Genomic DNA, 24668 nt, shown 5'->3' with positions numbered 1-24668 from the left:
TGTACACTGTTGACTCGGCCAACATCTGGAGCGTCAAACACCATGACTGAAATAAACAACATGCATATTAAGAAACAGCATGAGGGAACACGGACATGGCTCAGAACAAACTGCAGTACAGCCAAACCAAACCCAGTTTTGGCTACGGTTGTGTTCCATCTCAATTATTATATATTCACTGTGGTAACTGTTGTCTGAAACCTGTCGTGATTGCATACCTCTTTAGTCAAACAGAACTAAAAACGCAGAATAAATAAATGGTATATCCTAAAGCACTGGAGCCAATGTTTTGATTACCAGCACACGCAAAAGCGTGGAAGTGTAGAGACCATCATAAAGAATACCAGCCGGAGCCTGTCAGCTTTACACTGCAGCCATTTCACAGCTCGTCAACAGTGTGCAGATTCCTAACATTTGTTCCTATATATAATTTTGACTCAAAGAAAAAAAGACAAAAGAATGATCCAGATTTTAAAGAAATAATAGACTGACTGCTGCTCTTTCTGCCCACCAGACTTGGCCAGTGCCAAGCAGTAATAAACCTGTTGCAGACAGTCACAGAGGAACTTGTACATTCATGAACTAGAATACAAGCTAATCACTTTTTTGTTTCAAATCTATTTTGTAGCTAAAAGAGGACAAAAATAAATAAATAAAAAATGTCGCTGTAATTAAGCACTTGTAATACACACACACTTCACAGATTTGAAGCTGGACTGTGGTTTCCATCTTAAGAGTCTGCCTTGTTCATAAATGTAAAAGTTGTGATTTCATCTTTCATAATAAAAAAAAACAAAACATAACTGTACATTTTCCCCCACAGGTCCTTGTCAGAACAGATATTTTCGACATGAGTCTGATCCACACCGACACTCCACTCGAACCCTCTTCTTTGGAGAGCCAGGAAGCCCAGCTAGACTGAAACTGGAATCCATTTTGGTGCTTTCTGTATCAACTGGATCAACTAGAAAGACACAGAATTCAGGCTGGTTAACTCCCATGTGAAATTAATCGGTTTATATATAAGCACAGTTAAAAACAACACAGGTTGATCAAAGTGCTGCACAAAGGAAAAAGTGAAACAAACACACACAAAGAAATGACAGATTTATCCACATTTAACACATCAAACTCATATACATGAAAAACAACAAGCAAAAAAAAAACATGGTTAAGAAACACTGATGCTCTGCTGTGAGCCAGCAGAGCATATACGTTGATCACACTGATCTCAGAACAATGAGATCAGTGTGATTAACATTTGGGGAGGCTTGGATCCTATTACTGAATGACATGAACCCAAAAACTACTGCAGATTAAGCACACATTAGTTTCCCCTGGTGGCAGCCACTCCACGCCACAAAAACTGAACGGTGCAAGAAAAACAAACTAGTATGAGAGGCTGACCAGGCTTCAGAGACTTCTAGATCATAAATCCTCAATCTGATCAATACAGCCCCCACCCTGAAAGCTACAGGATTAAAATGTTCGGGCACCAGGCACCACAACTCACACTGTGAGTTCTTATGTAAATTCCAGGAGAGGCTAGTGAGCTTAAATATAAACATATTTCACCAGTGGGTGACAGAACTTGATTTATTTAGTTCTGTAGTCTTCTGAGTGCACCTTAAAGTCTGGTTAAGGTCAGTATTTGTGCCAAAATACATATGACTCAAATTTGCTCAGTCAGTTTACTTACTTTGCATTTTGTAGTCAAAGGTGAGCTCCTCTCCTGCTCGGATAGCACGTGTTGAAAATAACGCAATTCTCGGAAGCCTTTCGTCAATGTTGTCAATGAACACGTTGTATACCTGCAGGTTAGGGTTACACTGCAAAAGGAACAGAAGGTTTTTCAGGAGCTTTTTGTTCGCACAGACTCTGCTTTCATATTTGAAAAATTGCAGTCTGGTAGTACATGCGTTGCTATGCATGCTGGTCAATATACATCAATATTAAGAGCTTTTGTTTTTAATGAAACATGTTGGAGAAACTGTGGTCATTTACAAATGGCTGAGAATGGACAAAGACAGACACATGTTCATAGGCACTCACGCTGTGGTTGACAAAATGAGAAATGTTGCCTAGGTGAGCTGCATCCACTGTGTACACGTCCTCGACATAGTCCAGGTCAAAGAGGTACGTAGAGCCCTGGCGATCATATATATGACCTCTTCTCTCTGCTTCGTCTGTGGTGATAATCTTGTGGAAACAAAACAAAGACATAAGAAAGAAAAGAAAAAGCAGGAGCAACTGTAACAGGCTGCATGCCTGGTTGATGCATCCGTGCTAAAACTAATTCTGATAAGATTCTTCATATCAATAATCACCTCTAATTGAGTGATTTGTAAATATTAGTGCCATTTCTTACATTTGTAAATCTGTAACATATTGCATTGTTTAAATAGTTTTGTCTTTTACTGTTACTGTCTTGGAGCAACTGTAACCCAGATTTCCTTAGGGATTAATAAAGTATTCTGATTCTGAAAACACCATGTCAGTGTAACCACAAGATGACTGTAACCTGCTAAGAAATAAGAGGAGTTGTTTTTCTTAATAGAAAGCTGTCATTTGCATGAGTGAATAGATATTTAATCAATATCTGTCTCCTGCTGCTGCTCCGTATACAGCACAGTTTTATTTACTGTGCAAATGAGCATAGTTGGATTAAAATGACATATAAACCAACAGAGTTCTATTTTTCAGTTCAATTTTTATATATCTAGTGCTAATTAAAGACAACAGTCAACTCAAGTTGTCTGTGATTCAGGCTGTAGTTTTGAGGTGTGGGCTGTAATGTTAACACACAGATTTAGCAGAATCTTTCTGTAATCTAGAATTTCACCAACATTCAAAACTTAACCCAAAACAGGCTCAGAGTGTTTTGTAAAATTAAAAGAGGTTACTAATATTTTTGCATGGTTTTGGATAATTTTGTACATTCAAACAATTTACAACATTTTGTATCAGCATTAAACTGCCAGCATTACATTTCTTTATGGATAGCATCACTATACACTGTTTAGATAGCAGAATAATTCTGCTAATACATCAGAGGTTATAATTTATAATGTCACAAATTAATTTTTAAATTTGTTTTTTTATTTATATTGGCATCTGAATTAACATGATTGGAAACACGTGTGTGTCACATGTTGGACAAAAACGTGAACATGATGCTAAAGCAAAAGTTGTAGCTTCTTTGGAGGAAAAGTAAATAAATAAAAAACTATGTACATAAATGAACTAAAACTTCTGCCACTAGGTGGCAATGTATGACGAGCGGACGTGTACTCCTGTACTAAGAACAAGACATGCTGGATTTGGGATGAAACCAGGGTGGCAGTAGCTGGCAATACTGCTTTATAGCAAGGCAGGGTTCAAACATCTTTAACAAATGAGGATGGTTATGACGTGCTGATCATATACAGCACCCACAGTGGTGTGAAAAAGTGTTTGCCCTCTTCCTAATTTCCAACTTTTTATGTATGTTTGTCACACTTAAATGTTTCAAATCATTAAAAAATGTAAATATTAAACAAAGATAACACAAACACAAAATGCAGTTTCTAAATGAAGGTGTTTAGCACATTCAGAGGTGGACTTGCTGAATTCATGGTTCCATTTACCACACCCAGTCTTCCAGTTTCTGAAGCAGCAAAATAGCCCCAGACCATCACATTACCACCACCATAATTTACTGTTGGTATGATGTTCTTTTTCTGAAATGCTGGGTTACCTTTACACCAGATGAGTATTTTCCCAAAAGTCTTGATCATCGAGATGTTTTCTGACATGAGATGGGCCTTTATGTTACTTTTTGCTCGGTAGTGGTTTTTGTCTTGTGACTCTGCCATGCAGGCTATTTTTGCCCAGTCTCTTTCTTATGATGGAGTGACGCAAACTGATCTTAACTGAGTCAAGTGAGGCCTGCATTTCTTTGGATGTTGTTCTGAGGCCTTTTGTGACCTCTTGGATGAGTCGCCACTACACTCTTAAGGTAAATTTGGTCAGCTAGCCACTCCTGAGAAGGTTCACCACTGTTGTCGCCATTTGTGGATAATGGCTCTGAGTGTGGTTTGCTGGACTCCCATAGCTTCAGAAATAATTTTATAAACTTTTCTAGACTGAGATCTCAATTTGGTTTTCATTTGTTCCTAAATTTCATTGGATCACAGCATGACGTCTGGCTTTTGAGGATCTGCCGGCCTACTCCACTTTGTCAGGCAGGACTTATTAAAGTGATTTCTTGATTGAGAACAGGTGTGGCAGTAATCAGGCCTGGGTGTGGCTAGAGAAAGTAAGCTCAGCTTTCCCAACACCTCCTGACCCCAAGTACAAGTGAATGAATTAATTGTATAAAGCACTTTGAGTGCTCAGAGTAGAAAAACACTATATAAGAACAAGTCCATTTACCAACATACTTTGGTAATCTCAAAATTACAACTTTTAGAATAAAATTATGTGAACGTGAATGACAGCTAGTATTTGTGTTCCCATGTCTACTGACTATTTACTATAATTTGGCCTTGATTTGGAATCAATCAACTTGGAATCAGTTGACCAGGGTATGTCCTTCAATGCACATATTAAACTAATATGTAGGACTGCTTTCTTCCATCTGTGCAACATCTCTAAAATTAGAAATATCCTGTCTCAGAGTGACGCTGAAAAACTAGTTCATGCATTTATTACTTCCAGGCTGGACTACTGTAATTCATTATTATCAGGATGTCCTAAAAGCTCCCTGAAAAGCCTTCAGTTAATCCAAAATGCTGCAGCAAGAGTCCTGACAGGGACTAGAAAGAGAGAGCAGATTTCTCCTGTATTGGCTTCCTGTTAAATCCAGAATTCAAAATCCTGTTCCTCACATACAAGGTCTTAAATAATCAGGCCCCATCTTATCTTAATGACCTTATAGTACCGGACTGAGTGACTTAGCCTATGAACTGTAAAGTGTTTACAGAGGTCTAAACAGAAGCCACTTTCCCATACACTTCTATAGGACCACAACTATGACTGTCTGATGGCCCTATGCAGGTCTAAGGCACTGTTTTTCTGACCAGAAAGCTAAGTGGATGTTTTATACTGTCTGTTTGGGATCATTGGGACTGATATTGCTACTGCTTTCAATGCTGCTGTTCACCAAAGTCGATCACCTGGCTTTATCTCACCCTACCACAGCATCCTGTTGTCACACCAACCTTCTGCATGTCCTCTCTCATTAAAACAAAGGGAAAAAAAAAACAAAAAAAACAAAACACTGTCTAACCAGGTACTTCCATCTTCAATTTGCAATCCTAATCTACCACTCCACCCTTCCTGCACCCCTTTTCATCTCTTTGGTTAATTGATCCTGGGTCTGGGCGACATGTCAAACATCCTCGATGTACCGCGGGTTTTTCCATGTACGATGGTTAAAATGGGTTTATCGTAACCATTGGAGTATTATAAGTTCCCATGGAAATATTAAGCTGCAAGTAATTCACTGAGGCTTTTGTTTTTTTAAATCGCATGCTGCAAATGCATCATTAAATCCCCCTCCCAAATGGAAATTTTTTTACCTGGTACACTGCGTATGTATGTTTATATACAGGGAAAAATATGGCAACAGTGGGATTTTCCAACGAGCCAGGGAATGAGACTGTTCTTGGTCAGTCATTTTTATAGACACTATTTAGACTTTTGAGTTCATACCATTTTTTTTATTTTACAATTTTTATAAGCACAAAAGAGCGCCTGTTTAATTTCATTTGTTTTTGTCTCATGAATTATTGGTTGATATCCTGTTTTGTTGCTATGATCTTTTCTTTGTTAAAGGTCTACTGTTGACCACAGAGATCAAAAGATGAAAGGAGCACTTTAAAGTAAAGAGACTAAAGTGATCGCCACGGCGATTCCACTGTGAAACATTAACGGGTAGAAACAGAGACTGCAGCCTCACTGATCGTCAGTTTGTTACCTGTTGAAGTTCAACCGCTGGCTGCTGGACTGGGGTTAGCATTCACTCAGCTTTAACATCAATCTGGGTTCTTGGCTAGGTTTTTGTTAGAATGCTGTCTGCGCGTGAGTGCAATCTAACCAATAAGCAGAATTGATGATTGACTAACAATTCCAAGGACTTGAACTACTGAATTGGTTCTCTACATGAACCAGTTCTTGACTCCCATCCCTATTTACTATTCCTCGTTCTTAAGAAAAGAAAAAGAAAAAGTATTTCCTATCTGATTATGTAATTAAGCACAGAAAAAAGTGCATGGTTTAAAAAGTGCGTGTACCCTTTTTAAACCATGGAGAACAAGAGTTTCAGTCCACTACAATATTAAAACAATGACATCCCTTTAAAAAAAAAAAAAAAAAAAGTCCTACAATGAAGCCATGGTAGTCTCATCACTGTAATATTCTTAGTAAATGTAGTACTTTAACCTCTATTCAGCTGTGCAGCTCATTTGTTCCCAATGCTGAAGGACCATCTCTTAAAAGCTTTGTTCAGATCTGCTCAGACTGCACAAGCACAGTTTTGATATCAGTGGCTTCAGTAAGGTTTTCTCAGTCTGCCTTTTCTGTTAAATCTATTAAGAAATAGCAAAAACACCCAGAATAATGCATACGTTTCTACTCTTTCATATGAGAGCAAAAAGACATGCTGAGAAATCCGACCTGTCAACACAAACTATTTATATCTTATAGATTCCTGAAAGTAGCCGCCCTTTGCCTTATTGACAGCACTGCAAACCCTTCACCTGAAATGGTTTCACCTTACAGGTGTGCCTTGTCAGGGTTCATTTGTGGAATTTCTTACACCCTTAATGGGGTTGAGAACATCAGGTGTGTTGTGCAGAATTCAGATTGGTGCACAGCTGACAGCCCTATTTGACAACTGTTAGAATTCATATATGGCAAGAACTAATCAGCTAATATATATAGGCATATAGATCTATACATCTACAGGTAGATAGATATGGATAGAAAATGCCAAAAGGGGTATGCATACAAATGCAAAATTGTGTGTGTACCCTGTGTACATATTTTTGTGATGACCAAAAATTGGAAGCTTACTATGCTTGTGGGGACCAACAGCCCTTATTGGGACAAAATCACCATCCCCAGGAGTTTGAAGCCATTTTTGAGACTCAAAATGTGGTTTTAGTGTCAGGGTTACAATTAGGTCATGGTCAGGGTTAAGCGGCTAGAGAAAGCCTTATGTCAATTAGATGTCCCCACAAGGACATGAAAACAACTGTGTATGTACGTGTGTGTGCACATACACAATTTCACATTTGTAAGTATACCCCTTTGGGCATTTTCTTAGTATGAAAAGATACCAGTAGTATTCAGATTCTATTTTAGTGCACCACACCTTTCTTTTCATTTGCTTTCTAGCTGCAAGTTACCAGAAACAAGTGCTGTCACTTGTATCATTAAACTTTAAACCGATTCAATTAATGTATCACATCTGTCAAATCATCAAGCAGCTACTGGCTGCTTTTGTCATGCTCTACACTTCACACTGAAGCATGATACGCCACTTTAAAAAAAAATACTTAACAGGTCTCACCTCCCCAATGTACTCCATGACAAATGTGTTCCTCTTGATGTGCTGCAGTGTGCGGACTCCCCATCCCCGGCCGTTCCCCGTTTTAAAGATACACAGATCGAACTGGATGCCATTCTGCACAACTCTGTTGGGACAGTCAGGCCCACAGCTGCAGCGGGAGTTGCACTCATATATTGGCTGTCCAGGCCGAATCCGGACCTGTCCTCTGTCGTTGTAGGCCATGCGTTGGAGGGAAGCCCCAGGGCAACAGCCATTCACTGGCTCCTCTAAACAGTTTTTGCATTCACAACCCACTGCCATCTCATCTAACACAATGCCCTGACCTACTTTATAGTTGTTGATATAGGTAAAGTTTTTCGGAGGACCCTCTAGGTCCACTTCGTTCATGACAAAAATGCGCCCTGGATGATTGCGAGTATGATTCAGATGGTCTTCCCAGCGCTGCAGACTCTGGCGAAGTTTGGCTTTTTGGACCAGAAATGAGGAAACTTCTTTATCTAGCTTTTTTGGGATGCAACGTCGCTTGTGGCGCCTCAGCTCCTGGTCCAAGTCAAGATGGAACTGCTTCATCAGTTTGGGACATTTTAGGTTCCTCTTGGGTTCCCAAGTGTTATCTGATTCTGGAAAGCCCTTCCATTTTACAAGGTACAACTGCTCTTCCTGAAACACACACAATAACGTCAGTTTTGGGGGCAATTAGTGGTTCAGCCTAAACTTAATTTATTCTGTTACCATGTATACCAAGGGCAACATCTGTCCCACCTCACAGATGTTCTAAATCTCCACAAAGCAAACGTACAATATTTACAGCATGTCCAAAAGTCTGGAAGCACCCCTCATATTTGTTTTTCTCCCAACCAGCCAGAGTTTATTGTAATTTTTTTAAAGTGCTCTTGAGCAGTAGCTCTCCAGTTTTCTGAAGGTGTTTGTCTTTCTGTAGACATGGTTGACTTTTTATTCATTTTTAGTCCTTATACCCAAATATTTCATTCAGAGACACCCTGTTACAGAAAGACATTTTCCATTTCTTGAGTAGAATCTATGGAAAAATACCAAAGGTAACACAGTTTGACAGGCATTAGACAATTTAATAGCTATTAGCAACAAGGTCAAAGAGCTATTAGCTGAAAAATTGGCAACTCTCAGCATGATGTGCAGCATCCTTGTTTGAGGAAACTGGACACAAGGAGATTAAACAGGAAGTATCAGCCCTAAAAAAAATAATAAAAAAAAACTATCTATAGTAGATAGTTTATTATGTGAAAGGCATGTGCTTTAAAATAAATAAATAAAAAGAATAACGAAGAAAAGGCCCCTTACAGACTGACAGTGTGATGACAGGAAATGTGACATTTTTGGTTCAGAGGAGGCCAGGAGAGCTCCAGCAGTGAGAGTACTTTCAGTCTCATCATTCAACCTCATATGTTAGCACACATTTGAATAAATAACTACACATATTTCCTATTTTCCTCCCAAAATATACAAAAATGAGGGGTGGCTCCGGAGTTTTTGCACAGTACTCCATGTATATAGTGCTTTTCACACTCAGGAATCATAAAATGCTTTACAGAAAAAAAAAAATCCTAGACAAAACAACATTAAAAAGGCAGGTAAGGCACAATGAAACCATGAGCATATCGAGTTGAATGTTTTAGCTGAGATTACATTGATTCTAACTATTTGGAGAAGACTAAATGAGTGCCACCTCAAATCCAATTGTGCCTGCTCAAAACTTCCACCGCACATACATGAAAGGTTTTCTTCTAGCAACACCTAATCTGTTCTGAGACGGGCTCGTACAGACGCTTATGCGTGTATACTTAACTAACAGGGATAAGAAGTGAGAAACATGAGTAATATTGCACATATGCAAGATAGTGTATATGAGCACATTAAATACAAACTAAATAGTAAAATGATACAATGATGCAAAATGATACAAAAATCCAAAATATTATAGATAAGATATTTAAGGAATTTACACCACAGTGCATGGTTTCTTGCAGTCCAAAGTTACACTGTCTTGTGGTATCTACCTTGTACTATTAGGAACAATGTTTGTTATGCAGCACTTGCTGTATTATAACATCTTCTTTCTTCTAATGTCAGGTTAGACCATTTGCCTTCAAAGTGGAACAAAGAGGAAAAATGACTCTTATCCATGCCACAATACAATGAATACACACTAGCAGAATGTTTCACTATAAAGTAGATGAATGTAAAATATTTTGTACTTTTAGTACTTGCAATAAAACTCCTTTCAAACATGTCTGTGTGATGTCTAACAGTGAATGCATGCCCTGTCCAACAATTAAACTGGTTGATTTCATTAAAAATACTGCCAAAATATTTACTAGGAATTTATTTTTCTTCGAAAACAAACCCAGAAACCTTCCCTAACTTCACACTAACAAGAGTCTAAGTTGCCAACAATCCATATCATACCTTAGTTGATATCATACCTTAGTCTTCTTGTAGTCACATAGGAATTCAACCTCGTATTCATTGACGTTGGCTCTGCTAACTCCAAGCTCTTGACACTGGAGTTTCTCCATTCGACACATGGCTTCCAGCTCATCCCAGGACATCTTGCAGGGCACGCTGCAATCTAACACACCACACACCTTTAACTGACAGTGCCCAGTCTTTTTCTGACAGTGGAAAGTAAGGAAAAATTCATTTTTAATCTGACTCAGCTTCCTACCACCAAACAGCGCACGGTGACAGCACACACGGTTTACTGCTGGGCTTTGTGCATTTGTGCAAATGGACAGCCAAAGTATAGCTGTGTGAAACAGCGTATGTTTTAAATCAAACGTCATGCAGGTGTTGTGCCAAAAAGTGATTGTCTGCCAGAAACTGATTGCCGTCCGCGGGAGCGCGTGCAGCTGCTTAAAGCTGCAGCGCCCGGATTACTTGCGTTGCCAGCTACTTCCGTGCAACTGATATAACGTGGGGGAAAAAACCCAAACACATTTATGCCTTTGTTATTAGGCAAAGGTATGCATTTATGGAGCTTTGACGTTTCTTGTAACCGAATTATGACGCTTATCAGAAGGTTGCTTTCAGTGTGTAGCGCAGTCACGAATGACTACACGCATCACGATGGAATAATTAATGCCTACAGGTTTAGTATGTCTACTCTCGTTGTTCATATTTGTTATAAGACTGTCGAATAGTAGTTAAAACAATAAAGACCTATTGTGCCAGTATCACCATGACTCTTTCTTGTTTGTTCAGAATAACGACTGAGAACATGGCATTTTAGCGCTACCAAAAAGTGATTGTGGCCTATAACACACAGTGGTGTTGGGTGCCATCTCCAACAACGATGAGGCGGCCTACATGGATGAAGTGAAGAATCTGGCATCGTGGTGCCAGGACAACCACCTCCAGCTGAACGTCAGCAAGACCAAGGAGCTGGTGGTGGACTTCAGAAGGGGTCAGCACAGAGACTACAAGCCCATTATCATCAATGGAGCTCCAGTGGAGAGGGTGCAGTCCTTCAAGTATCTTGGTGTCCACATCTCCTCAGACCTGACATGGGCTGCCCACATTCAGGTCCAGACCAAAAAGGCTAGGCAGCGCCTGTATCACCTACGACAACTGAGGAAGTTCAGGGTCTCTCCAAAGATCCTCAGGATTTTCTATACAGGCGCTGTGGAGAGCATCCTCACACAGAACATGACATCGTGGTTTGGGAACAGCTGTGTGAAGGACCAAAAAGCTCTCCAGAGAGTGATCCGTACAGCAGAACGCTGCTGCAGGATTGCTCTCCCCCCGCTTCAGGACACCTACACCAGGAGATGCCGGACTAGAGCAGCGCAGATACTGAAGGACCCGTCCCATCCTGGCAACAAACTGTTCCAACTTCTGCAATCTGGTAGAAGGTAGGGCTGAACGATTATGGAAAATAATCTAATTGCGATTTTTTGCCCCAATATTGCGATTGCGATGCGATATGCGATTATTTTTTAAGGTCTTTGTCTTCTGTATTATTAAACAAAGACAAGCAATACATCATATAGTATGGCCAATACTATATTACATTAATTTTAAACTGTTCTTTCCTGGAAGACAGACCTCTGTTATGATGACATGAGGTGATGCATGAATTGATGACTGACATTTTTATTTAACTTCTTCAATCACAACAGTATATTTGAACATACACAATAGTTTATTTTTAGCTTACAAACATCTGAGCATAAAGTGCTGGCAAGGAACCCTGGTGTAAACATTAAAATGAAAGTCAGTACAATGTGCAGATTGCAGAAATATACATAAAAAAAATCAGTGGCTTTACCACACTCAGTTTTTCGACATCTGTGAACTACTAGACAGTCATTCAATTAAAAAATAATATTAAATAAATAAAACTAATAAATAAAAAATACACACATCTTACTGATCTCTGCAGTCAGTAACATTACACATAAAGTGCAAACATAATAGCAATTGTATAAACACACACACAAACACGCCTTTAAAGTTTAAAGGCGTGAAATTGGACGGTCTAGCCTTCTGATTAGCTAATCAGAAGGCTAGTTCTGATTAGCGTCACCGCTGTCTCGGTGGAGTTTAATAAACTCGGCCGTCTGCTTCTTGCTATCTAAAATATAACCAGACACTGGTGTAAATTCTCGACTGTCTCATACTTCTGTTTAATAAGTTTTCTGTTTGACGTTTAGTCAGCTGTGTGAAAACCAAGGAGGAACCCACCCGGGGGATTAATAAAGTTTTATTTTATCTAATCTAATAACTTTAATCTCAGCCAAACCGATTTACTCACGAACAAACAAAACACTGAAAAAAGCCCAACAATAACATTTTTAGGTTGTCTAAGTGACTTATATATTACGTTTAACCCGAGCAGCGAAACTCCGCGGTGATCTGAAAATGATGTGCCGGGAGTTGTGCCGTTCTCGGCCGCATCAGTAACCCTCGAGCTCCCGGCTAGCTGTCGAGCTGGTGGGTAGCAGACGCCTCTGAAAACGTCGAAGCACTTTTGCAAATATGGGATATCTTGATAAACCGAGCAGATATTTGATGTTTACACAACTACTTTCTCGCCTGAAAATATGTTAAAAGTTTATTTTGTGACCCAGAAAGATTAGTATGAGTAATTTTAAAACTTAGTAGCGGCCGCCATTGCTGGAAACTGGAGTTTGGCTGGGCCGCGCTATGAATTCTGGGATATGGTAGTAATTTGGACAGCCTTCGGCGCGTCGCTGTGACGTAATCGGTCTACAAATGCGGCCTCAGGAGGATGCAGCCCATGAATTTGGACATGTCCAGAGTATAATCGCAGCCTTTGCGGTTAGAAAATTGCACTTGATCATGTCGCGATATTATCGCAAATGCGATATATCGTTCAGCCCTAGTAGAAGGTTCCGCATCTTCCGGGCAAGGACAGAGAGACTCAAGAGGAGCTTCTATCCCCAAGCCATCCGTGCCCTAAACACACACACCCGCCCTCTCACATCATCTATAATTGACTGAGTCAGGACTCTTCCAGACACTAAACCAAGGCACAATGTACATTTCAATTCCTTTAATTTTAAATATGTTTATATTGTCTATCCTGTAAAATAGTCAGATGTCTATTCATATTAATGTACAGAATTCACCTGCTTGCTGCTACTACTGCACATTCACCCAATGTATATACTACATACATATATATATATATATATATATATATATATATATATATATATATAATGTTTTTCCTCTACATTAAGGGAACGATAAAACTGACAATACGCAATTTCCAACCTGCCAAAAAGTGATTGCCGCCTATATCTTGTCACTGAAACAATATTTCTGCTTCAAAATTTTTGGATATCATCCAGAAGGGTTACATGTGATATATTATATCCCAAACACTCTCCAAGAACTGCTGAATAACTTTTAAAGGAACATTAACATTGATAATATGCCATTTTCAGCCTGCCAAAAAGTGATTGCCGCCTGTCAGTTACAAGATATAAGTGGCAATCACTTTTTGGCAGACTGAAAATGGCATATTATGGGTATTAATGATCCTTTAAAAGTTATTCAGCATTTCTTAGAGACTGTTTGGGATACGATGTGCCACATATCATCCTTTTGGATGATACCCAACAAGTTTGAAGCAGAAATATTGTTTCAGTGACAAGTTATAGTCCACAATCACTTTTTGGCAGCTTGAAAATGGCATATTGTCAGTTTTATTGTTCCTGTACAAGTTATTCAGCAATTCATGGAGAGGTTTTGGGATATAATATATCACATGTAACCCTTCTGGAATATATCCAACAAGTTTGAAGCCGAAATATTGTTTCAGTGACAAGTTATAGGCCACAATCACTTTTTGGTAGCGCTAAAATGCCATGTTCTCAGTCGTTATTCTGAACAAACAAGAAAGAGTCATGGTGATACTGGCACAATAGGTCTTTATTGTTTTAACTACTATTCGACAGTCTTATAACAAATATGAACAACGAGAGTAGACATACTAAACCTGTAGGCATTAATTATTCCATCGTGATGCGTGTAGTCATTCGTGACTGCGCTACACACTGAAAGCAACCTTCTGATAAGCGTCATAATTCGGTTACAAGAAACGTCAAAGCTCCATAAATGCATACCTTTGCCTAATAACAAAGGCATAAATGTGTTTGGGGTTTTTTCCCCCACGTTATATCAGTTGCACGGAAGTAGCTGGCAACGCAAGTAATCCGGGCGCTGCAGCTTTAAGCAGCTGCACGCGCTCCCGCGGACGGCAATCAGTTTCTGGCAGACAATCACTTTTTGGCACAACACCTGTACAGGGGGCCCGAAACTAGAATCCTTTTAAAGAGTTGCATCCACGTTCGTCCAAAGACCCACAGTGTGCCATTTAAACATTCCCGAAGCGTTACATGGCGCCTCAAGCTCAACGCTACCGAGCACCGTGCAATAGCACCGCTAACTCCTCCGCTCACTTCAACACAGCGGCTACGGTCTGCTACCTGGAATACACAGAAAACTCCACCAAGAGCTTAATCCAAGTTACTGAGTTCACAAGTCGACTATTTGGACAAAAAGACCGCTTTTATTATACTGCACCCAGTACTTCGAACTATTGGCTTTCATAGAATAACCGCGATGTAAAAGCCCAGCGCTTAAGTTAAAACTGCGTAAATCCGAAGGTGAAAAATGTGCATATTCGAGCTATTTAAAGGACATAGACACAACCAGGTAACCGCAGATATTAACTAGATAGTGTAAAATTAAATGAAATAACAGTCTTTATGTATTACCTTTCAAATTTTCCGCCATGTTTTCCGCACAGCCGCCAAAATAGGATAAGCTACATTGGTCAGAAAGGCCTTACGTCACAGAGATCGTACCGGCAGCTAATTGGATGAGCGCCCTCTGTGAGCGTTCTGATTGGCTTAGAGAAGTAGTCCGGCGGGCACGCCGGAAGACAACAGATACAGTACAGCCAGTACAATGGATTCACATTTGAGTGAGTCTGCCAGCTGATTTCCTTTTTCTTCTCTCCGGTCCAGACATTCTGTACTTAAGTGTTGAAAAATACTCCAATAAAAGTACCGATTCAACTTATTTACTTAAGTAAAAGCGAAAAAGTACATGCTCTGAAATGTAATTAAAGTAAGAAAGTAAAAGTAGGTCCTTGGAAAACGTTTCTACGAGCAATTTTTATGCAAAGCTGAACCCTGTGCTATATTAATGTAATAATGTAATCATATTAGTAGATAGGAATACAAACTTTACTTCAGTCTAACTTTTATTTCTAATAAATGCACTCAACTTGAATCAGTTAAGTAGAATATGAGCAGAGAAAAAAAATGAAAATAAATTGTAGCTCTATTTTCTGTTGTCTACATTATAGAGGGCGTCTTTGCCTTTAAAAGGGAAATAAGTAGGAAAGAGGTCAAAATGGGATTTAGCAGGTGGGGGAGACCCTAAAATCTAATGCCTCAGTGTGGAGAAAAGAATCCTAAATAACAAAAATGTCTATGGAGATGTCCAGTAGATTTTCTTAGTGTAAAGGCTGTGATCAATTAACCTGCTGCTCTTTGTGGATGTAAACAACTGAATTCAACCAGATGTCAGCAGATGTTTCATGAGTTGTCCTGGCTGACTTCCATTTTCTACACTGACAGTATTCTGTTTATGCTGTTTTCATACTAGACACTATACAGTTGGTGGAATTCAGTGAATGAGCATCATCACTTTAACTTCAAATTCACCTCTGCTGGCTTTTATGTAACCTAACTCTGACTGTGAAACCATAGCCACTGTGCACCAGTTACAGTTTTTTTACTTAAATCCATTACATCACAGTAAACTAACCTGCACAGTATTTTTATCAGCCTTTACATAACACAGTTAATCTACCCTAGTTTGTTTTGCAGCATGTTTTACATTATGAAAAACCATAATAAGACATGTAGAGACCCAATCTGATTTAAAAACACGAGGACTTACATTTACAGTTTATCAAACACCACTGAGCAGTCCTTGCCTTCAAATCTAACTTCTCCTCTTCCTCTTCCTCTCCTGTCCTGTCTTTCTCATCTTTCTCCATCTCTGAGTCAAGTTAGATCTCTTTCTTTTCTCTCCCTGTGAAATACAGCAGCTGGACTTTTAGCTAGCACACAAGCAGTGTTCATATCTATGATCCACAACAGCTAAAAATTTGTTCATATAGTGTCAACAAGGACAGCTAAGAAAACTGATGAATCAAACGAGGTGTATTTGTGCACACTTGTTTACACACAGATTTGTGTGTGGATGAAGCCCAATCATCCTGAGCACAGCAGCAAATTGCCAACAGAAGGGCTGCAAAAGAAAAGAATTGTTCTTGTGCCGGCCTAGTCAAAGTCCAGGCCTCAGCCTGACTGGAGTGCACTGGGTGTTCAGAGAACGATGCATAAAAGAGTGCTTCAAACCTCAATTAACTGAAGGCACACTATAAAGAAGAGTGGACTGAGGATCCTCCACAATTACATGAAAGACTGATGACGTTGCACAGAAAACCATTACTTCAAATTATGCCTGCTACAGATGGTTCTAGAGGTCAAGTCAAAGTTAGCAAAACAGCTGTACACACCTGCAAGAATGTGCATCTACTTACTGGTACATTACTAGCTCCTGATGTACCAAATTATTTCCACAGAAAAATATTAAATTTGTTGACAGTTTGAATTGAATTTGGACAGGGATTTATTGTGGTTATATATCACACATATATACATATATCATCCTACATGTCACGTCACGTTTAATTGTAGACTCAGAGACTCTGTTAATTAAAGATAAAAAACAGAAGCAACAAATCTCTACATATATACACAGTTCTAAAGAGCACGGGTTTGAAGTGCTTTAAAATACTTCAATTATGTTGTAACATTATATTTATTTCATTCATTTTCCTCAGGTCACAACAATTAGTACGTGTGGGATTAATAAGTACAACAATGTAATAATATGTAATAATAATAAGAACAATAGAGAGAACAAAATATATATTAAAGATTTTAGAAGCACATAATCTTTGGCGACCTTTATAAGCCAGCCTGGTTAGTCCAAACCCTAAAACACATGAATAAGAAGTTTCTGGACCACATTTAAAATTAGATGAATATCTCTGCACAGTCTCCTAATTATCCTAAATGAGATAATTATGTGTGTAAGTGTTTGTCTTATTGGTCATCCCCACAAACAACCAAGCCAGGACTAGGGATGGTCATCACTTTTCAGTAGTCTTGAAATTCAAGTGAATAGTTGATGTGCCTTTTTTTTTGTCTTAAACATAGGCCTGGTAGGATGTTATGCATTAGTAATGCAGTGTGGTGGTAATGTACCTACGAACTGTTTGCCAGTAACCAATATTCAACAAAATGGAAAAAGCTGCCAACTACTTGGTATCATGCTTAGACAGTACTGCAGAAACAGAACAAGCATGCAATGCCAAAAATGACTAAAATGATCAAAATGTTATGTGTAGAACAAAAGGAAGGGCAGTGCAAAGTGTGTGTAAGGTAAAACTAGCACTTCACAACCATTTCAGAGCAGTTTGGGGTGAGGTGCAATGTTTAAAGAATATCCAATAATATGTTGCAAAATATCATCAAATTAAGGGAATATTTTTTTATTTTTCACCTGATCTTGAATCCAGCCCTCAAAGGCTCGATGATTTCAGTTTGCACTGACTGATGTTATGTCAGTTGTTACATTCTTCATCAAATTTTAAGTTAAATATTTTGCTCATCAGGATCTGATGTATAATTGAAGCGTTTAGCAGTATATTTTGCTCAAAGTGCCCTTTCCTAGCTAGTTTTTGCATCTTCAGCAGTCAAGCTTAATCTTATGGGCTTTTCTATTCCACTGGTCAAACCACAGTGACATCTTTTGACTCCAGGTCATTTACATTAGCCCTGACAGTAATGTGTGTCAGAGCTACGCCGGGCTCATCCGCACACCTGGGCTCCACTGTCTCTGAACTCCTTGAGTGCTGACCTTTGGCCTTAGGAAAGTGGAAACCATCCAGAGGTGCATGCTCTATCCTGCACAGGCTGTCTTCGCTGTCACTGTCATAACTGGGACTATATGAGGCGTTGATGAGACATCCACCAGGCCGAACCTCCTCTGATAGCACGCTGGCCTTCTGATGCATCGCCTGAATTTCTTCCGTTTGGACGGCCTTTTCCATTCTCCATACATCAAGCGGCTCCTCCATCTCCATTTCACTCGGCTCCACCTTACGGAATGTGTGGCGGGCATACAGGCCAATGCAAAACATCTCCACAATCACGCTGTAGTGGTAGATCACTAAGATTGGACAAGAAACGCACAATACAGGACAAGCAGTGTAGAGTGCTTTGGGTGAAACAACAGTGCTTCCATCTTTGTGAGATAGTGAGTTTTCATTCAAAACTATAGCCGATGTAACAATATAACCATACAATAACCATACTCAAAGAAATCAAACTTTAGTTTTAGCAAAGTGATGACAGAATTTTTTTATATTTCCGGTTTATAGTCTTAAATCTTATTATTTGCTCACATTAGATTGTTGAGCACTTATCTAGTATTAATGAGAACTGAAATCTCAGTTGCACTAGAATTCTGTCTCAGTCAAGGACACATCATGTTAGTGTAAGACCTGTTCTGCATGCTTGTTACCTGTCCAGGGTGTACCCTGCGAAAATAAAATCTAATACTTTTCAAGATAGATTTGTTTGAAAAATGTTGTCTGAGTGTTGTGACTGATCATGTCAAGAATAACTGCAGAATTATTTGAGTAAAACCGGATTGGGAGGCAAAAGACTGGAGGAGTCCAGATGTGCTGTCACTTACACTGAGACCGGGCCAAGACAGAGAAAGGTGGTGTGCAGGGGATAACCTCCAGAGCCCCCATAGTCTCTAAGATGCCACTCTGCAGGCCACACAGGACCAGCACCAGGATGATGCAGATGAACTTGGCTCTCAGTCCATAGCCATGCAACACACTCTTTGTTGCTTTGTAAAACAATAGGTGGCCATAAAAGGACACGAAAGTTGACACACCTATGATGCTGTTCACATACAGGTTGGGGTCAACTGAACCCACCTGGAAAAAATAAGACGATAGTTACACTTTTTATTCTTCAGTCTATCCAGTGCTTTTCAGTTCAGATGAGATGATTTGTTATCTGAAATAGACTGAACATGTAAGACTGGGCTCAAAGCCTCATTGTACTTCAAATGTTAAACATAGTATAACTACAGAGGCAGTCTCTACTTAAAGCTATTTGGAGTGTGAGAGAGCTTCATAGTGTTCAAACCACCTTTATAAAAATGAACAATCAGTGCATACAATGTGCAGTGGTTCTGCAGAAATGTGAATCATATGAGGTTTTCCATGACCTTCCCCCTGTACAGTTTAGAAGCCTTTTTGCAGCCTTTGTCAGTAACCATCTACAACCATTATGACTATTATATATGAACCTAGCTTGAAACAAGTTACTTTCAGAAAGAAAATATTTGCACAAGATTGGGAACTGACACTACTCTGACAGTGTTTTGTCTTTGTTGTGTTAAACCCAGTTGCTGTAACAAATTTCCCAGCTTTGGGACAAATAATGTATATCTTCTATTAAATGAACACCAGCACTGGATTGAGCTTCATGAAGTTATCCTTACTGGCAAAATAAGCATAGATCAAAATTTTTATAAACAACTCACATCACCATAGTCATACTGTTCATCTGTCCACAGCACCAAAGTCACGAAGAACAAGATGCTGCGGACCACAGAGAGCTGCAGGACAGCAGCCATCATCCAGGCCCGGCTGCTGCTGCACACATGAGAAGGGACAAGACTTTCACATGACAGTCTGCTACTGTATCGACCACATTTTACACAACACAGCTAGACCAACACAAAGGATATACATGCAGGAAGTGTGTGCAATATATGTGCAAATTCCCATCCAGGTAACATACACAAGTACTAAAAGCCATTATAGACATTAGTGGCACATGATCTGATGAGATGACACCTCTACAATGTCCATGAGATGATACCTGGTGCCTAATAAGACCTTAATCATTTCACTCTACGTGCTGTGGCAGTGTTTTACTCAGATTTGTGGCTGCTGCTGTGTACCTGTTGATGGTCACCATTGGGAGGCAGCAGCAGCAGCAGCAGGGAAAAGGATCTGGAGTTACCTGCTGTCCAGACAACATAGCCAGCATACGCACTTTCCCTCCAAAAAAGTCTGTGATCAGTCCCATGAATTTCAACAAGGTGATAGAGTGATACCTGTGCCAAATACACACATTCGGACAGGATATATACAACCAACCCGTGATCACAGCAAGTCTTTATAGTCCATTCTTGGTAACTTACAAAGAAGCAATGAAACTACACAGAGAAGAGGAACGGGGCACATATAGTGCTATCAGAGATGTGAAGGCAAACACCTAAAGGAAACAGAAAACAGCAGTAAGATTCAGCTGTAGTGCATGCTGGACTGGAGCACATCAGCATGCAATTTCAGCTCAGTTCATAAAAGGAGCTCTGTGTTTGTGTGGGTGTGAGATGAGACTGCAGTTACCGGATACATTCCTAATATCCAAAGGTAGAGAAATTGACGTCTGAATGAGGAAATATTGCGCAAGAAGAAGCCCACCTCTTCCAGAAACACCCCAAGTAAAATGACAGCCAGGCCGGCTGGGATGAGGAAGAGCCACAGCTCATTTTTAATGGCTGAGAAAAAAAAACACAGTACCACACAAAAGCACAAGAGAATTTTTGCAAAAAAGTACACAATACTGCCAGAAACTGGTGAGAAATCAACACACATACACACAAGCTTCCATTTTGATTCCAGTTTCTTATACATCAAGTTCGTTGGATTCTCTCCAGTCAATCATACGTAGTTTATGATAATTAAGTCCTGCGACAATATTTTTTCCTCTTGCAACTGTGCAAATTATTCAGGATGCATTCCGTCAGTCTTTCAGAATTTTCAGCATTTTTAGAAAATGAATGTTTGTAATGTAACATTTCATCTATTGAGTAAGGAGAATGAAAATGTACATCGTCTCAGGTGCAGATTTCTTTAACAGATTTCTATAACTATCTATCAATGGCTAAAAATGCTGAATGATTCTAACAAGCAACAACAAAGTTCTTATAATATTTATTAAAGTCTATTTTTTCTCTGTATACACATCAGAAAAGAATACACATCAAACTTTTTTTGAGCATTATAACTAAAATATTAAACTAAAATGCTACAGCTCATGCCAAAAAGAGTTGAATCTGAGATAGTTTATCACTCCATCTCACTTAGTGGGCATTAACAAGGGGAGATAATAAATGCAATCCTTAATATTCTGCTACAGTGGAAGTAGAAAATTGTACTTACCAGTAAAAATTTGTGATGACAGAGGGATCTCAGGCCCAATCCAGCTGCAGTTGGCCCTACTTCTCATCCTCTATATAATCCTATTCACCACGCATCTAGAGCAAATACATAGGAAATAGCATAATTTACAACAGTCAGCTACCTCTTTTAATTCGTAGCCAACCAAATATCCCAGCACCAAACTTTTACCTTCCAGAGGCTGTAGTTTTATGTAAAACGACTTCCAGGCCTCTCCTGTCCTTTCCGTGTTGACCCAAACACTTCCTGTCTGACTAAAGATGTTAATCATTGATAGATACAGGTAGGGGACAGGTATGGGATCCAAGTTCATCTTGAACAGCCAACAGTTTATGTGAGAAGAACAAATATTTAAAAATACACCCAATATTTAGTGCAGGTGCCACTAATCAACATTTTTCATAAACTGAGGATCATGTGGCTAAATGTGAAATATGACTACTTTTGTCACTTTTAGCCTAAATATTCTGGCCCAATTTGAACGATCTCTCATGCAGTGATAAAGCTAGTACCTCGACCCCTTTAACAGAAACAGCATACAATAATCACACAGTCAAAACAGCTTGGGCCCACAGTGTCCCAAATCTGTCAGACCAGGAGAAATAACTGCCCCGAGTATATCTGGCAGACTCTTATCAAAACTTGTTTAAATGACGTCCCAGAATATGGACTTACTGTAAATAATTCACAGTGAAAAGTGTTTTACCTAGTAGTTATATATAAAGTTTGTTTAAAAAGTAAGGAAATTTGTATTTGGTCAATTATGTCACTGTTGTAACAATGCTTTTTGGTACCACATTTTTAAGAAAATGCATTTGTGGGTTGAGAAGCAGAGTTGAGTATGTGGGATGTGCCCATTAAAAACTTGCTATATCTTCTGTGCCAATGCCAAACAGCTTAATCCTGCGATTGACTCTTGTCAGAACTCTTGTGTTCCGCAAAACCCAAGTTGCGGTATAATCGTAGTGAGCCTTAGTACCATCACCAAATTAAAAGCAATGTGCCATATAGTGGGGGATGTTAGGGATGGGCTTCAAAGTGAGGAAGACATGCCAAGAAAACAGTTTCCTCACCCTGTCAGCTTCAAAAACCACAAGCAGTTTCCTACTGATTTGCAAGACGATATGGCCGACGGCTCTCCTCACAGACAATCTCTGGTCTCACTGGGCTGCCAGGAGGCCTGCCATGACTACTCTTCACAGTCAAGCCTGTTTGCACTGGTATCGGCAACATGTGCACTGGAAGCTGGACATGTGGAGGCACATTATGTTCAGTGAGTAAGTCCACATTCTGTGTATAGCAGTTGGATTGTAGGGTCAAAGGGGAGAGATCCAATTGAGAACATTTGGCGATGGATGGCAAGGGAAGTTTACAAAAATGGAAAACAGCTCCATACAGTAGATGCCCTTCGTGCGGCCGTCTTCACCACTTGGAGAAATGCTCCCACTCACCACATGGAAACACTTGCAACAAGCATGTCGCAATGAATTTTTGAAGTGATCGACAATAACGGTGGAGCTGCTCATAACAGAGTTCATGTTTGGACCTTTGATTTCTGTTTTGGGTGGTTTAAGGGTTTTTTGGAGGTGTAGTCCTAAACTTTTGATCAGCTGTAAAACAGCCTCTTTCAGCTTAAGCGTTGTTTTCAATAAATTGCATGAACAAAAAAATGTTTTCTGTCACTCCCATTTCTTCATGGTGCATGCTGAATTTCTACTTAGAACCTAGTTACGATCCAATCCAAAATATGATTTTTGCCATTTTTCAATCGGGAGTGTATATGGTATAGAAAAGATTTTAACTGAAGCTCCACTGGGGCTGTTTTTCATCTAATATCAACTTCACTAACCCTAGGCAAATTGTTAAAAACAACATTTTGTTTCTAAAAAAGCATCTTGAGAAAACAGCGGCAAAGCTACCAGCAAAAAACACGCAAAAAGTGAAAGTTTTAGTTTAATGTTACTTTGCGACATCAGGACGGGGTTTTAGTTCAGCCTTCACATTACAGTAATGTCATTAGCTGATAGACCAACTGAACAGAGCATAATTAATAATAATTAATCACCAAGGCAAAGGAGATACATGCAACAGCTACCTTTGTTCACCCCAAAGCCTTCCCAGCTCACTTTTCATAAGTATCCAGGCTGGTCAACCTCAGGAACATCAATCAAAACACTTTCTTTCACAATAAAAGCTCTCTACTAAATGAAACAATTCTTAACCATTAGATAGTTTTAAAGGGTGGAATATACTTTTTATGCTAAGGGGATGTTATTTTCACCCTTTGCTTACAATCTGTCATGGGCACAATCAATCTCTAGGAAATAAATGAAAGCTATAATTACAGGTTATATACAGTATTTATACTCCTCATTTTAGAATAATGATGCAAAAAATAAATCAACCAGTTTTTTTTACACCTGAAAAGAGACCACAAACTTTGAAAATTATTGCCATCAGCTTTTGCAGGTGTCAAATGAAAGAGAAAATGTAAGTTTCTGCAGATGCGAGGAGTGGTCAGCAGAGTCCAACAGGATGCATAGGACTTTCCACACCCTTGGAGCAGCTGCCTGCTGCTTGCTGCCTTACTGTTGATTCATAGTAACACCTTTGGTCGTACTGACCACAAAAAGCACAAACAATTCATGAAACACTTTATTCTACACCATTTTAAGCTTTTTATATCCACCCCACACCAACAACCAATTGAGAATGACCAATTAGTCTAACAAGAATTACTTTTTACAATTTGTCTTACTGGTAAATTACGGAGATGGTGAAAAAGATAATGGACTCAATGTCCTGTTATCTCTTAAAGATACTGGAAATGATCCTGAATTGTTTGTTATGTCCATCAGGTGACCTGCTTTTGATTGGTAGGGTAAAATGTCAGGTAAAGGTGCGCGTACAGCAGCTCATTTTCAGCTAATTATCTGAACCTCTAGTAGCAGAGAACCTTATTTTCAGTTAAATGAGTGAAACAAGATCCAAACTATAAATATGTTAAATAAATATACACTTTTTGAAAATTATTGTATTTAGCATTTATTTAAAAATGTATAAAAAACACAAACACAAAAACAACAGCAGTAAAAAAAAAAAAAAAAGGAAAACATGACAAGAGATTTTAACAAAGCTACATTTCATTTTCTTCACATGATTAGAAGCTGAAATGTATTTGGA

General features: G+C 39.2%; 2 protein-coding genes across 2 annotated transcripts; both read right to left on the bottom strand.

Annotated features, from left to right (window-relative positions):
• Positions 1-830: 830 nt before the first annotated feature.
• On the bottom strand, positions 831-14878 carry LOC146610816 (histone-lysine N-methyltransferase SUV39H1-like). The gene is made up of 6 exons (XM_085344798.1): positions 14842-14878; positions 10018-10163; positions 7556-8215; positions 2053-2199; positions 1700-1829; positions 831-964 (listed from the first exon to the last, which is right to left on the bottom strand). The coding sequence occupies exons 1-6, from the start codon at positions 14858-14860 to the stop codon at positions 831-833; spliced, it is 1236 nt and encodes a 411-aa protein (XP_085200924.1). The 5' UTR covers positions 14861-14878.
• A 3064-nt stretch (positions 14879-17942) lies between these two features.
• Positions 17943-20939, bottom strand: LOC146610815 (organic solute transporter subunit alpha). Its single transcript, XM_085345658.1, has 6 exons — positions 20652-20939; positions 20444-20517; positions 20201-20356; positions 19778-19889; positions 18911-19163; positions 17943-18382 (listed from the first exon to the last, which is right to left on the bottom strand). The coding sequence occupies exons 1-6, from the start codon at positions 20937-20939 to the stop codon at positions 17943-17945; spliced, it is 1323 nt and encodes a 440-aa protein (XP_085201784.1).
• Between the last annotated feature and the right edge of the window lie 3729 nt (positions 20940-24668).

This window comes from Diplotaxodon limnothrissa, linkage group LG20 (genome assembly GCF_057381915.1).
Source record: "Diplotaxodon limnothrissa isolate DT_005_m linkage group LG20, D_limnothrissa_male_GT1.1, whole genome shotgun sequence".
NCBI lineage: Eukaryota > Metazoa > Chordata > Actinopteri > Cichliformes > Cichlidae > Diplotaxodon > Diplotaxodon limnothrissa.
This window is presented reverse-complemented; position numbering and strand designations above follow the sequence as displayed.

Bases quoted from the DNA above. Each gene is read 5' to 3' on its own strand.
- LOC146610816 (XM_085344798.1), bottom strand. The intron at 8,216-10,017 runs GTATGATATCAA...TGTGTGTTTCAG, and splicing joins GTGACTACAAGAAGACTAAG to GAAGAGCAGTTGTACCTTGT. The intron at 1,830-2,052 runs GTGAGTGCCTAT...TTCCTTTTGCAG, and splicing joins CTCATTTTGTCAACCACAGC to TGTAACCCTAACCTGCAGGT.
- LOC146610815 (XM_085345658.1), bottom strand. From the start codon at position 20,939: ATGTATAAGAAACTGGAATCAAAATGGAAGCTTGTGTGTATGTGTGTT. The intron at 19,164-19,777 runs GTGAGTTGTTTA...TATTTTTTCCAG, and splicing joins AACAGTATGACTATGGTGAT to GTGGGTTCAGTTGACCCCAA. The intron at 18,383-18,910 runs GTAAGTGACAGC...GTCCAATCTTAG, and splicing joins TGTCTTGGCCCGGTCTCAGT to TGATCTACCACTACAGCGTG.